The 13,003-nt window shown below is 42.8% G+C and overlaps 1 protein-coding gene across 1 annotated transcript in view; it reads right to left on the reverse strand.

The window, feature by feature from the left end:
- The window catches only part of piezo1 (piezo-type mechanosensitive ion channel component 1), a 72,682-nt gene that overhangs the window by 43,582 nt on the left and 16,097 nt on the right, over window positions 1-13,003 (reverse strand). Inside the window, exon 2 of the mRNA XM_036544326.1 lies at window positions 5,309-5,404. Within this exon, the coding sequence (XP_036400219.1) occupies window positions 5,309-5,404 (96 nt within the window). The remainder of the gene's footprint in view (window positions 1-5,308; window positions 5,405-13,003) is intronic.

A 13,003-nucleotide genomic window follows, 5' to 3' on the forward strand; every position in this document is an offset into this window, starting at 1 on the left:
TCTGGACACGATTCAGGCATCATCCTTATTGAATCACTCTCTCTGGAAAAGCGCCAGCTCCGTTTCTCTGAGTCAGATTGGGTACGCGTTAGTGCGGAAACAGGGAGGAACATCAGCTTTTCCTGTGCCGAAGTACATCCTTTAGCTTCTGGTTCATTATCTTTAGAGGGTGATTGACAATGCTAAAAACAAAACATTTTTCATCCCTGTCAGTTCAAATCCTCGACGAGACGAGACAAACTCTCAGGATTTCTTGAGGTTGCGGTTGATTAGGAAAGACAGTCTGGAAACTGAAGAGCACCCCCCTCCACTTCTCTCATGTCACTGGGTGGGAGAATCAGAGGGAACCCACTCTCAACACTTCAACAAAGCTTTATGTCAAGAATGCATTTCTACGAGGTGAGAGGCTTTGCATTCACAGAACAGCACTTCCCAGTCTACGACAAGCCTTACTGCTCCTGATGATTTATTGCTACAGGCCTGTTTCCATGTTCTTTGCTTGTGTTTTTTTTTTTTTAACCCCCCCCCCCCCCCCCCCCACGTCTTTTTCTGCATGTCCTTCTGACATCCCCACCCCCACCATCACCCCTGGAAAAAAAATGAAAAAAAAAAGAACAGACAGCTGTCCTAACCTCTGTAACACGATTCAACATTCCACTGTAAAATTGCTGTCTATTACACATCCTGTTGCAGGGGATTTCTTTTTCCACTGCACGCAGTCATACTGGCCTTCAGTATTCATTCTGACAGCTCTGTCTCAGACATATATATTCTTTTCATACTATTCTATTCACCTCCTCTCATTCCCTTATTAATCAGCATTGACAGTATCTGACAGTGAAGGATGAGGCCTGCACCGTTAAAATGAAAACGGTCCAATGGAAACCTCACTTTACCCCCCCTGATACAAAGAGCAGTGGTGTCTTTTTTTAATTCCTCGCCTCCAGAGGCGGGGTTCAATGCCACAGGAAAGCCGTGGTATTGGATGTTTCAACAGTGGCTCACAGAGGAAGGGCATTGTTAAAAACAGCAGGTGTGAAAACACAGAGAGGGGAGATTCGAGATAGCATGCGTGGGACAAAGCCAAAACACTAAACCGCGCAGCGTTGAATAAATCGCCCTGTCTCCTGGATAAGACGTAGACCAGTCACTATCTACAAATGCTGTTTTTACCGGTGGGTGTCAGATCACTGTATACAATTAGTCTTTGTACATTTCCTTCTTTTGTATTTTTTCCTCAGGGATTTGGATAATAATGGTTAAATTATTCACCTGAAAATGTAAGCCAGGAAATATGCGTCAATAGAAAACACACCACTGTAAAAAACAGTATCTTAACCGAAGGGGGATGCCACTGTTTGAATCAAGCTGGTGTTAGAAAGGGACAGTAATAGGATTGTTAAAAAAAGGTACAAGCAACAGTCAAAAATAAAGTAGCTGAGGGGAGTCTAAGTCTGAACACCTCACAGTCCTTGCCTAAGTCAGACACTCGGCAAGCAGGAAATGGCAATTCCAGTTGTCCGTGGTCTGAATCAACCGCAGCACGACTTGAAACCGGGGCAAAGAAAGTGTTACGAGCCACAACTACACAACGAAAACCTGAAGTGTCTCGCCTTTCTAATATACTAACAAACGCGTGTCCATGAAGAAACACAACCAAAATAATGTCTTCTTTACTACGCAAAGCATGTGACTCTATGACTCCTGGAGCATGTAATCCCTGAATGTCCTGCAGCAGTTTCTGAATTTTTCCCTTTTTCTCTACACCCACCCCTAATTGGACGCATCTGGCCTCCCCGGCGTACCAGGCCAAAACCGCTGGTAATCCGGGGGCAGAGGACATAAACATGATGGTTTTCATTAAAACCGTTAAATACCGCTTGCTCTCAGGTATCCCTTTATAGGCCTGGCAGCAGCTCCCTGGATTTTCCTACAGGGAATTCTATCTGCCAGAAGCTGATCCCGAAATAAAACTGATGAAATTTAGAGGTACCCCCCCCCTACCCCTGGGGCCCCCAATCCCAAGGGCCGATTCCAGTGATATATTACATCCTTTTCTATGCAGAGCCATTTCCTCCTGATTACGGGCAGATCACTGGGGTCAACAGCATGGAGGGGGATCATCACTTGAAAACATTATAAGGTACACATTTTTCATGGAAGTAAGGAAAAAAAAAACCCCCAAAACATTTCACTTTTGAAAAAACTTTCAACTGCATTTAACAATCTGCAATTAGCAAATTTCCTGTGGCGTGTTTATTTTTTACAGAAGCAGGTACAGTGGAAAAGCACAATGCAGCCCGGTTCATTCTGGACTTTATCACAAACAGGAAGTGATAGGGTCCATATGGTCTGAAAGCGTTAACGGGTTGATAACTTGCGCAAACAAACCTCGGAACCGCCCTGCGTAGAGATCTGTGAGGTCTATATTGTTTCTGCAACAGAAACGGCCGAGTCTGCCGCGTTACCTCTTACTGCAACAACATATACGGAGAGCGGATATGGAAAAATTATTTTCCATATCCACGTGCTGTACGCACAGTATTTATTAGTATTCGACTGAGAGCAGGAAAGGTGTTTTGTCAGTCCCAATGAACACAGTATTGGTGTTCTGTATGTTGCTGAATATCTTGAGCCAAGCAGACTAAAATTAACCACTGTGCCTTCTGCTTGGCTACAGCATTTGCTGTTATTCACTGCATATTCACATACGTTTACGTTTGTGACTGAACATGTGAAGCTCTGCTGTGTCTCCTCAGAGAACACTGCTGTATACATGCTTAAAACAGAACATTTACTGTGTAAGATGTGCTGTGTCTGTATTGCCTTAAAAATGAATGGATACTGTAATGTAACCTAATGCAGTGTGGTGTAGTGGTAAGGAGCAGGGCTTATAACCAAAATGTTGCTGTTTCAGTTCCCTGCAAGGGCACTGTTGTTGTCCCCTTGGGGAAGCTAATTTACCCACAATTGCCTCAGTAAATATCCAGCATGGATAAAATTGTAGATGCCAAATTGTAACCTGTGTAAAAATGACAAAACTGTAACATGCATAAAACAGAACAAGTTTCTCTGGATAAGAGTGTCGGCTAAATGACAACAATGTAATATAATGAAACGCATCATGCAATTGCAACTTAAATAGACTGGAGGGCACTGTGAAAAGAACACTTCATTTGTGAATTATGCAGAGAATGCGCAATAAGTGAAAACACCCCAAAAACAAAGTGATAAATGTAGTGAAAATGCACCTATTCACCAGGGGTGCACAGCAGTGATTAAGATGCTTGCTGCAATGGCGGTTTTCAGATTGAAGCTGCTGCACATTTCAGATTGATTCCCTCTCTGACTGCCAGACATTGTAATTGAGCATTAAAAACCCGGCACAGTTAAGATGATATTTTTCCATTTTCCACATTAATTACATAGCAGAAGTAAAGATAAATGTTACCACATGTTTTATATGGCTTTGTTAATGCTAAGGATAGTTTAAAAAAAAAAAAAACAACCTGAACAACTTAGCATAGAAATGATGTTATTATCGAGTAAGGCTACAGTCAAATTCATACAAACTACTGCTAAATAAACTTTACATAGGTGCAAGGAGGTTCAACACAAAACAATGAAAACACTATGTCACTATGAAAAAATGAATGAATGAATTATCAGGTTTATCCTGAACTGTTGTCTTCAAAAAGGACAAAAATAGCTTTCTATCAAATCAGAATAGTTCCCGCACTAAAATACGTAATACACTTTGATATGAGATGTTAATGTCTCCCAAACAGCCTGCTCTCCTTTGTGTGGTATTTAACACCTCAGTAATATTAAACGAAACAGTGTTATTAACACCGGCCCTGCCTTTTGGAGTTCTGAATTTCCTTCCAGCCACAAACAGAGCTTAGCCCCCCTGTCACCAGCAAATCGATCTGCTTCTCCTGGCACTGTCTGGCCCCTTACCCTAGTAGTGGGCACCCAGCTGTCTACCCTTGTGAAGATCCAAACCAAAAAACCAAATATGTGTAGATTCAGTCCCAATTTTTACCTAAATGTATGCCCAATTACTTCAACTGTGTGGTGTAGTGCAGGAGCAGGGCTCATAATGGAAAGGTTGCCAGTTTGATTCCCTGCTGGGGTAATACTGCTGTATCGCTGGGAAAGGTACTTAACCCGGAATTGCCTCACTAAATATCCAGCTGTGTAAATGGATAACATGTAAGAATTGTAACCTTTGTAAATCTCTCTGGATTACAGCGTCTATTAAATGACAATAATGTATTGTAATCCACACACATCTTGCAGGTGTTTTGCAACAATCAGAAAAAAAAATGCTGAGAAAAAATGCCAGCCAAATCCAGTCCATCCCAGTCTATCCCTTTCAGTCCAGGAAGCCTTGGTTCAGATTGAGCAACAGAGGTACATCTAGATAATCGAGTTATGATTTTTTTTCATTGAACTGTTGGCCTCATTCTCTCCCAGAAAAATTCATACTATCTTTACCAGTCAGGGCTAAAAAGAGCATGTGTGACCAAATATTTCTTTGCATGACCACTTATTTTTTTTAATTTGTGCTGACATGTTCCTGTAAATGACTATGGTTTCTTTGAATGACAGACATTTAAAACTAATACATATCTCCATTTGGTTGAGCATGGGTACCACATAGGCGAGTTTTTCTCTCACCAGAAGCTGGTCCTGGATATGGCATGGGGGAGGCATACAGGTGAATTAGGTACTGGTAAATAGGTACAGGTAAATGTCTTGTGTGTAAGGTCACTAAAGGTCACTGCTGAAATCTTAAGACAAAATCACAGTTAATTCACTTAGTTTGTCTTGTGTGAGTACACATATCATTATGGCCCTTCGGACAAGGATCATTACGTGACATTATTTAAAATCAGGTAAGTACAGAGGATCAGATTTGTCTCCTCATTCATGGTAGTGTTACTAACTTTGGACTGGACTGGACAGGTCTGACCTGGCAAATCCAGCAGGATTGAAATGTTTTCACAATAAAAACATGTGGGGCATATCCAGTGCTACCCCTTCTAGTTGTATATTCTCTCCACTCAACTAAAAGGGAAGTCTTCGTGTTATATTCAGTATATTCAGTATATTCAAATATTTCTCATTTTCACATAATTAGCATCTCAATAGGAGTCACTAAAGCTCAGCAACACATCACAGAGTTATGAACACCGCACAGAGCCAATTAACAAAAGAAAAAAAGTAAATGGTTGCTTAACTGAACGAAGATGACTTTAATTTAATGTGATTAAGTGGAGAGCAGAAATGAAAGTTTTCTTACCTTGCAGCGTACGTTTGTCGGGCCGAAGGACCCATGGCAACAGCAACAGGTACAGCAGGTAGATGAGGGACAGGGCATTGAAGCGAAGCAAGCAGGCTGGGGGAGAGAGAAACAACAGCAGGGTCAACCGCAATGATGCACAGAACCACATGCATTGTGGCCCAGGTCTGAAGGCTGGGAGACACACCAGTGTGGATCCACAGCCCCTGAAGGAACGGAGGGCCTCCAGTGATAATGCATCTGTTCATTGGGCAGAGTCAACCTTCTCGGGTATGAAAAAGATCCTCACTAGAAACGCAAGTCCTCTACCTTTGCGTTGCAGCCGCACTATGAACAGCGATCACAAGGTGAAAACCCTGAATCACCTGAGATCCAGACTGCCTCTTTAATCCGCCTCTCCCTCTCTGCCCTGCTCTGGTACGGCTTTGTAACCCGGGCCTCATCTCACACACTGAGTACTCTTCCACCTTGAGTTCCATCAGCTGCCGAGTGAGCTGCAGTGGAAAATCAAATTGCTGGTATTCCACCCCCACCCCCCTCGCTGGGCTGTAAACCCCCTGTGAAACCACAGGCCTGCATTATTGCAGAGCTTTGTGGGGAGCAGACTGTGGTGCCAGGCACCACAGCACTCAGATATGCTCCTGTGGTGACGACAATGATGATGATGATGATGATGATGATGATGAAGTCAGCTTGGTGATAATAGGAGCAGGAACTGTCTACAATTACCTCACTGCTGTCCACAGGCACATCTATCTGTCCATCTATATATACACATCTTTCTGTCTATCTGTCTGTCAGTCTGTCAATTTGTATGTCTGTCTGTCCATCTATATAAGACACAGACTCTTATTCTCTCTGATCCTTACTGCTCACATGTTGACATGTGGTAACTGAGACAAGCGTCTGGGGTAATCTTAGCGACTGCTGACCTTGTTTTACAACATTGCTTGGGGCTCATCTCTGTTTTGACTTGACATACTGTACATGCATTTTCTTCCACAGACGACTTGGGCATAATGCATATAATAGGATAATACGTTTAAGAGTTCATTAACAAAGAATGTTCAACTTGTCCCTGACCTGTTATTTTTAGGCTTCTCCAATTTCAAAATGCAAAGCTAAATGTGTTTCATAGACTCGGTCACCTCACACAGGCTAGCCAAGCATGAACTTGAGGTTGACAGAATTAAAACTAATCTTTTTCAATACTGCGGGACCACATGCTGTAAATACACTCTTTGATGTGGAGAAGACTGGTATCTCCGACTGTTTTGCAAACTCAAGAATTTAGTTTATCTTTCGCAGTGAAGCAGGTGATTAACGTAAACCCCCCGAGGAATGGCTGTGACAGACTACCCTGGCGATGAGAAAACCTGTTTGCGTATTCTCTCTCTCGATCCATCTCTCTCCGGTGGAGCACAAAGAGACCATACATGTGCTCTCCAGACAGGCTCATGACACCACACAGAAAAATGACCAGAATAGCTTGGCAGCAGTTCTTATGTCAGGCTTGCTGCGCTCGATCTCTTGAAATGGAACGGAGGAGCGAAAGTTTGATCCGGAGGGAGAGGTAGTTCTGCCGAATCCCTCACTGCTTTCAAGAAAGATCTGAAGACACAGCTCTTCCGCACTCAACTGAACACCTGAAACATTACCATCTAAAGCAATTTCTTATGTCCTAAACTCTGTTTTCCTTTAAAAAAAATTAATGGTTTAATGCACTTGTGTGTCTACCAGCTAGCTTGCACCTTGTACAAGGTTGTATCTTATACCTTGGCCAACTATTGAGACTTGGTCATGCAGCACTTCTAATATTGTGACTCCATGTGTGGCTTTCAGTTGTGTTGTACTCTGCCTCACTTATATGTTGCTTTGGATAAAAGTGTCTCCTAATTGCTTAAATGTAATGTGATGCAATGTACAGCAATGTAGTTTGCTACAGGACATACAGAAAGAGGAACGAAGTCAACACAGAGACACAGCGGCGGACAACAACCCCCCCCCGCGGTGACCCCCCACTCCCAACGCCATTCAAGTCAAACACTGCCAGGCATTGCTCTTGTTGTACTGTGGCTTTAACATACACAGACTCTGGCTTATACAGTTCCGCACAACTGAACGATTCACGGGATTATGCTAATTTCGCTTTACACTGGAAAAACCAACAATGTGCTGCAGAGCAGAGATGCAGTCTTTCGAAGCACACTGGAGGTATGTGTGAGACAGTGCTCTCTGGGAAAAAAAAGGTGTGTCATGCCCTGAGCGTTAACGTCCGTGCCTGGACCTCGTCCAGTGGAAGTGAGCGAAGAGGGATAATTTATTCTACCCAGACATCAGCTTTAATTAAGTCTCAAGCCGCAGTTTGTCTGTAATGAATTACCTGATGTTCTCGCAAACAGTGATGCGGCTGTTTTTGGATGCAGTCTACAAATGGATACTTGTGCTTGAGCAACCAGGAAAGGCAAACATGCACACACACACACACACACACACACACACACACACACACACACACACACACACACACACACACACACACACGCACATGCACACACACACGCACACACTCAGGCACACTCAGGCACACAGCCTGACATACTTCCTAATTTCAATCGGGCTGCTATTTTGGAACTCGAACATGATTTTTTTTTCTCTGAAAATAATCTTTACTGTATATGAGTCATGAAGTAACAACTTGAGATAGTCTCATGTGTTCCTCAAATCAGCTGTGTGAAGATTTTGTAAACTCTAGTCTAATCTCAAAGGACAAACTGCTAGACTGGCACCTGCTGGAATCTCTCCCATCTCTAACTGTTCCCCAGATGCAGACCAGAGAGCTCTGATACTCACACACTGCCCACTGAAGTTCACAGAGCGCTGTAATACTTACAAACTGCCCCTTATGATCTACAGAGAGTTCTAATACTCACGCACTCTCACTTTTGTTTGGCCAGCTACCCTGACAATTTAGACTGTTATGTCACCTCTAACTGCATGACACAGAAGTGGGCTATGACTATTCTCCAGCTATCATAAGCATGTTATATTCATTATGAAAGAATATTAAACCATGAGGTCACTAATGGGATTACTGGGATCAGTGTCCAAATGCATGTTAATAAACAAAGAATAGTAAAAAAAAAACAACAAAAAAAAAAGTTTTATTCTCTCTCCTCCACAGAGCCAAAGGACTCAGATGACACGATTTGTTATAGTCAACTTCCCTACCAGAAAGTGTGAGTGAATGCAGACCTCTCTGCAGTGACTCATTGTTTACATAGAGATTTATATTTCCTACAGTGCTTCAGGAGAAAAAAAATCATCCACGGGAGCCATAGATTATTTCAAAATCAAATTAATCAAAATACATATCTCTAATTTCCACTGCCTCTTGGTTTCCATTGTTTTTCATCAAAATCATTACGGACTGGCCAACTGTAAACTTTCCAATGACACATTTAATCACCTTTGGCTTAACAAAGAGAATACAAACTGGAAATGAAGAAAATTTTCCATTCGTTAACAAGAAAAATGTTCTTTTATCGTCAGGTGGTTTTCATTTTCCCATATATGCTCAAATATCATATATATTTGAAAGAGTCTGTCAGGAAAGTCAAACACGATCTGCCTTTATATTCTCTTAAGGCCACAAATCTGACTGTTTTTAAAAGCCAAACAGCCAGCCAACTAGACACAGTCTTGAAAATATCAATATAGGCTTTTACTCTTGTAAACTAAACCAGGCATATATGCTATAAGATTATTTGCTGTATTTCACGTTAGCATATATATATATATTTTTATTTTTTTATTTTTACACGTGTAACAATAATGAACTAACTGGTCCAACATTTTCACTCTTCCCCTCCAGGACACAACTTTGACAACCCTGCTTCAAAGCCTGTTCTTTTTCTTCACATCAGGCTCCAGCGTAAATAATTACATCAGGTTGTAGTCAAGATTTTAACAATATATCTGTCTCACATCAGTCCTAATAGCTCAGAATTCTTTCCACTCTCCCAGAAATTACTGTGTGATTACTGTCTGAATCAGTGCTACGTGGCACACATGAACAGAACAAGCATCGGTTCAGAAGTCATGTCATCATTACTGGTTTTTTTTCTTCCGCCACCTAGTGGTAAAACAAAGGCATTGCTGTTGCCTTGGGGGAGCCACTTGCACACTGTGTGAGTGATGGAATGAGCCAGTAAAGGACAAGTCTGTTTTTATGGCTGTTTCTTCACAGCTAATAAGATCCCCTGCCCTATTGCCTGATAAACTCCTACACAGCAGCTGTTATGACCAATATTCATAGCAGCAAGCGGCATTGTGCCGATAGAATCTTTACATGCTGTTTAAGGTTGGCTTGCCTGGAAGTAAGGCCAAACACCCTGCTATCTGATGGGAAGGAGGCCAAGTCCCTCTTTCTGTGAGAGCAACTTCACCCCCCTGCTGCAGTGCTTTATCAAAACAAAACTTTAACAAAAAGTCTCAGAGGCCTACTCTGCCACCCACAATTAGCATTCATACCGACAGGGAGAGTTTTTTTTCCTCCCCCCATCATTTCTTCCATGAAGTGCAAGGGTGAGTGTTACAGATGTTTGGGACTTGCCGCTCTTGTACCTTTGACTTTGGAAAGCGGGCATTTTTTGGAGGGCAGCGGGGATGGGGAGGAGTCGGTCAGAGTGTCTCTCCCCTTGACCGAATTCCAGGGCATGGCTATTGATCTGATGAACTAAGTTTCATATATCACACTCTGTCTTTATTTAGCCACTCCAGCAGAGCCCGTCTACCGGGTGGCGGCCATCGCCGCGCCCAAATGCTTCTCTGAGCCAGAAGACAGAGTTTTGTGGTCAGGTGATTTCTCTGGAAGGCTGTGTTGAGTCATCCTCCTGCTTACTGCACAACAACAATAATAACAAATCACAGCAGCACCACAGTAGTGGCATCGCTGTACGTTTCCTATGAATGCCGTGCAGGTGCACCTTGCTTTTATAATGTGATGCATTCCTGGAAAACCTGTCCTAAAAGGGACCTTTGAAACTCAGTCCTATTGTCCCCATGGACAGTGGAGAAACAGGAGTTCGGCTCCTGAACGTGTGCTAGAATTTGAATCTTTCCCAAAAAAGGCTACTTAAATACGGAATTAAATCACATGTTTGTGAGATATTGGCACTGTCTAAATATTTGTCAATTTAAAAACACATGAAGTACAATATAAATATTCAGTACTCACTCTCTTACTCCCAAGCCTTTATGGCAGAATCTTTATAAATGTTGGAAATATGGAACACTGTAAGCACTTCTCACCAGAGACAGAGACTGCCTGAACAGTAATGTACAGTTCACACAAAACTCTGCAGCTTGGCCCTACAGTTCCTGCAGCTTGGCCATATGGTTCCTGCAGCTTGGCCATGTGGTTCCTGCAGCTTGGCCCTACAGTTTCTGCAGCTTGGCCCTACAGTTCCTGCAGCTTGGCCCTACAGTTTCTGCAGCTTGGCCATATGGTTCCTGCAGCTTGGCCCTACAGTTCCTGCAGCTTGGCCGTACAGCACATGACTGCTTCCACAGAGTGCAGCACTGCATAGTACTACATAGCCTCCTGGCCCAGCCCCCAAGAGAAAAACTGACAAGAACACATTTGTGCCAGCACTGTCAGATGTGAATTGAAATGACAAGTGACCTTTAGCTGAAAAGAGGCCGAACAGATGACACACGGCAAGAACTGAGTTCTCAACCTCCTTCTGGACTTACTCATTCCTGCAACCACAACATGTCGACCTTTGAACTCCGAAGCTGGCTCTGCGGTGACCTAACCCCTGCAGGTAAAGGGTACGGGGAGACCGAACCAACATGGATGCAGAGTGGATTCCTAATCGATCAGGCAGGGTGACAACCAAGGATCCTCAGACTCCGTAAGGCAAGCAGGGTGCTGACAAGCCTAGCATCTGCAGGGCTCACCTGAAACATTAAACTGCAAAGTGTCCAGCTATTAATATAGGAAGGAAGGGACACAGACCCATGTGCACTACAGCTGCCGGAGGCTTACATTTGCTGTTCATTCCTGCACTCACACATACACAAACTGACCTTTACTGCGATTTTTATTTTTTGAACCACTGACTGCTTAAGATATTAGATTAGGTGAAATTAGATTATATTCAACTTTATTGTCATTACACATGTAACAAGTACAAGGCATCTAACCAGAAGTGCAGTAAGCAGCAAGTGCAGAGGATATATTAGTTATGTGTATGTACAGTATAAGATGACTGCTATGGACATTTTTTGTACAGATGGATATATACAATGTGATATGTACATTATGAGGTCAGTAGTTGTGGACAAATTTACAGATAGATATATACAGTGATATATACAATGTATATGATATATGCTATGATATTTACAGTTGTATAATATATAAAATGGTTCTGGATTACAGATTACAAATAACAGATTGATGGTATGTGCAGTAGCTCTGAATGGGTCAAAGAATAGTGCAATATAAGCTACAGTAAGCAATTGTGTCAAGTTATAGTATTACTGTAAGTGCAGATAACCTTCTAGTAGTGCAGGTGGTAAATGTATTACAATATTAGCCCATCAGACTGTGTATTACTCCCTGATGACAGTGATATTTCATTCAAATCTGGCAGGATTTGGAATATGGATCAAAACAGAAAGATGCGAGTAAAAAGCTGTTTCTGACTGCCCACGTGTGCTCACATTTCTATGTAAAACAGCTTGATGTAAACCTTCTGGGCATGACTGTGACTGCCCATGGTCTGAGGGCAGCCAAGCACTACCACTGTATGACTGTGACTGCCCATTCTTTGCCCCTGGGGCCACGGATGATCCTGAAACTGCCACATGCCGTTTCTCTGATTAGTCTGGAGCATCTCACGCAGGGAGAGAAGGAGGCTGTGAGGCCAGGGATCATCTGGGCTCTCTGGCTCTCTGTAACGGTAGGAGTGAGTCACACTGCACACTTCCACTGAATCTGTCCTCAATCTGCCATCTTCAACATGTCTAATATCCTCATTGGTCCCATATGTGACATATGGCCTCTTTTCTCTCCCACACACACACACACACACACACATGCACGCGCACACACATGTACGCACACACACACGTGTATATTCATGTAGACACATGAATGCACACGCACACACACAGGTACACACATACACGCACACACACACGCACACACCACACACTTATACACATGCACACACACCCACTTATACACATGCACACACACGTTTGCATGCACGCACACTTACTGTCATGATCCCCCTTCATATCTCTCTCTGTCTCCGCTCTCTCAGTCTCCCTGCCTGTCTGACAGGGAGCCTAAGTTGGACCATCACATTACTCCACAGCGCTAGGCCTTGTGATGGAAATGCTACGAATACATGGCAAAAAAATAAAATATCCTCATTTGAATGCATTTTCAGTGTGCTCAAGAACATTGCTTTCGCATGTCCTCATTTACATATTACCTGAATTGCTCTGCACTCAAGAGCCTGATTCAAGCGGTGGCACACTCAAAAGATTTTTTTGTTGTTGTTGTGTGCAAGCTTTGCTTTGATGTAGGTGATGCAAGAAATTCAATACAGAGTGGATATTAGACAAGATGGTATCAAAAACTTTGAAGGTTGGGTCTTAAACTAGACCCAGAATAGC

The sequence above is a fragment of the Megalops cyprinoides genome, chromosome 13, assembly GCF_013368585.1.
Source record: "Megalops cyprinoides isolate fMegCyp1 chromosome 13, fMegCyp1.pri, whole genome shotgun sequence".
Lineage (NCBI taxonomy): Eukaryota > Metazoa > Chordata > Actinopteri > Elopiformes > Megalopidae > Megalops > Megalops cyprinoides.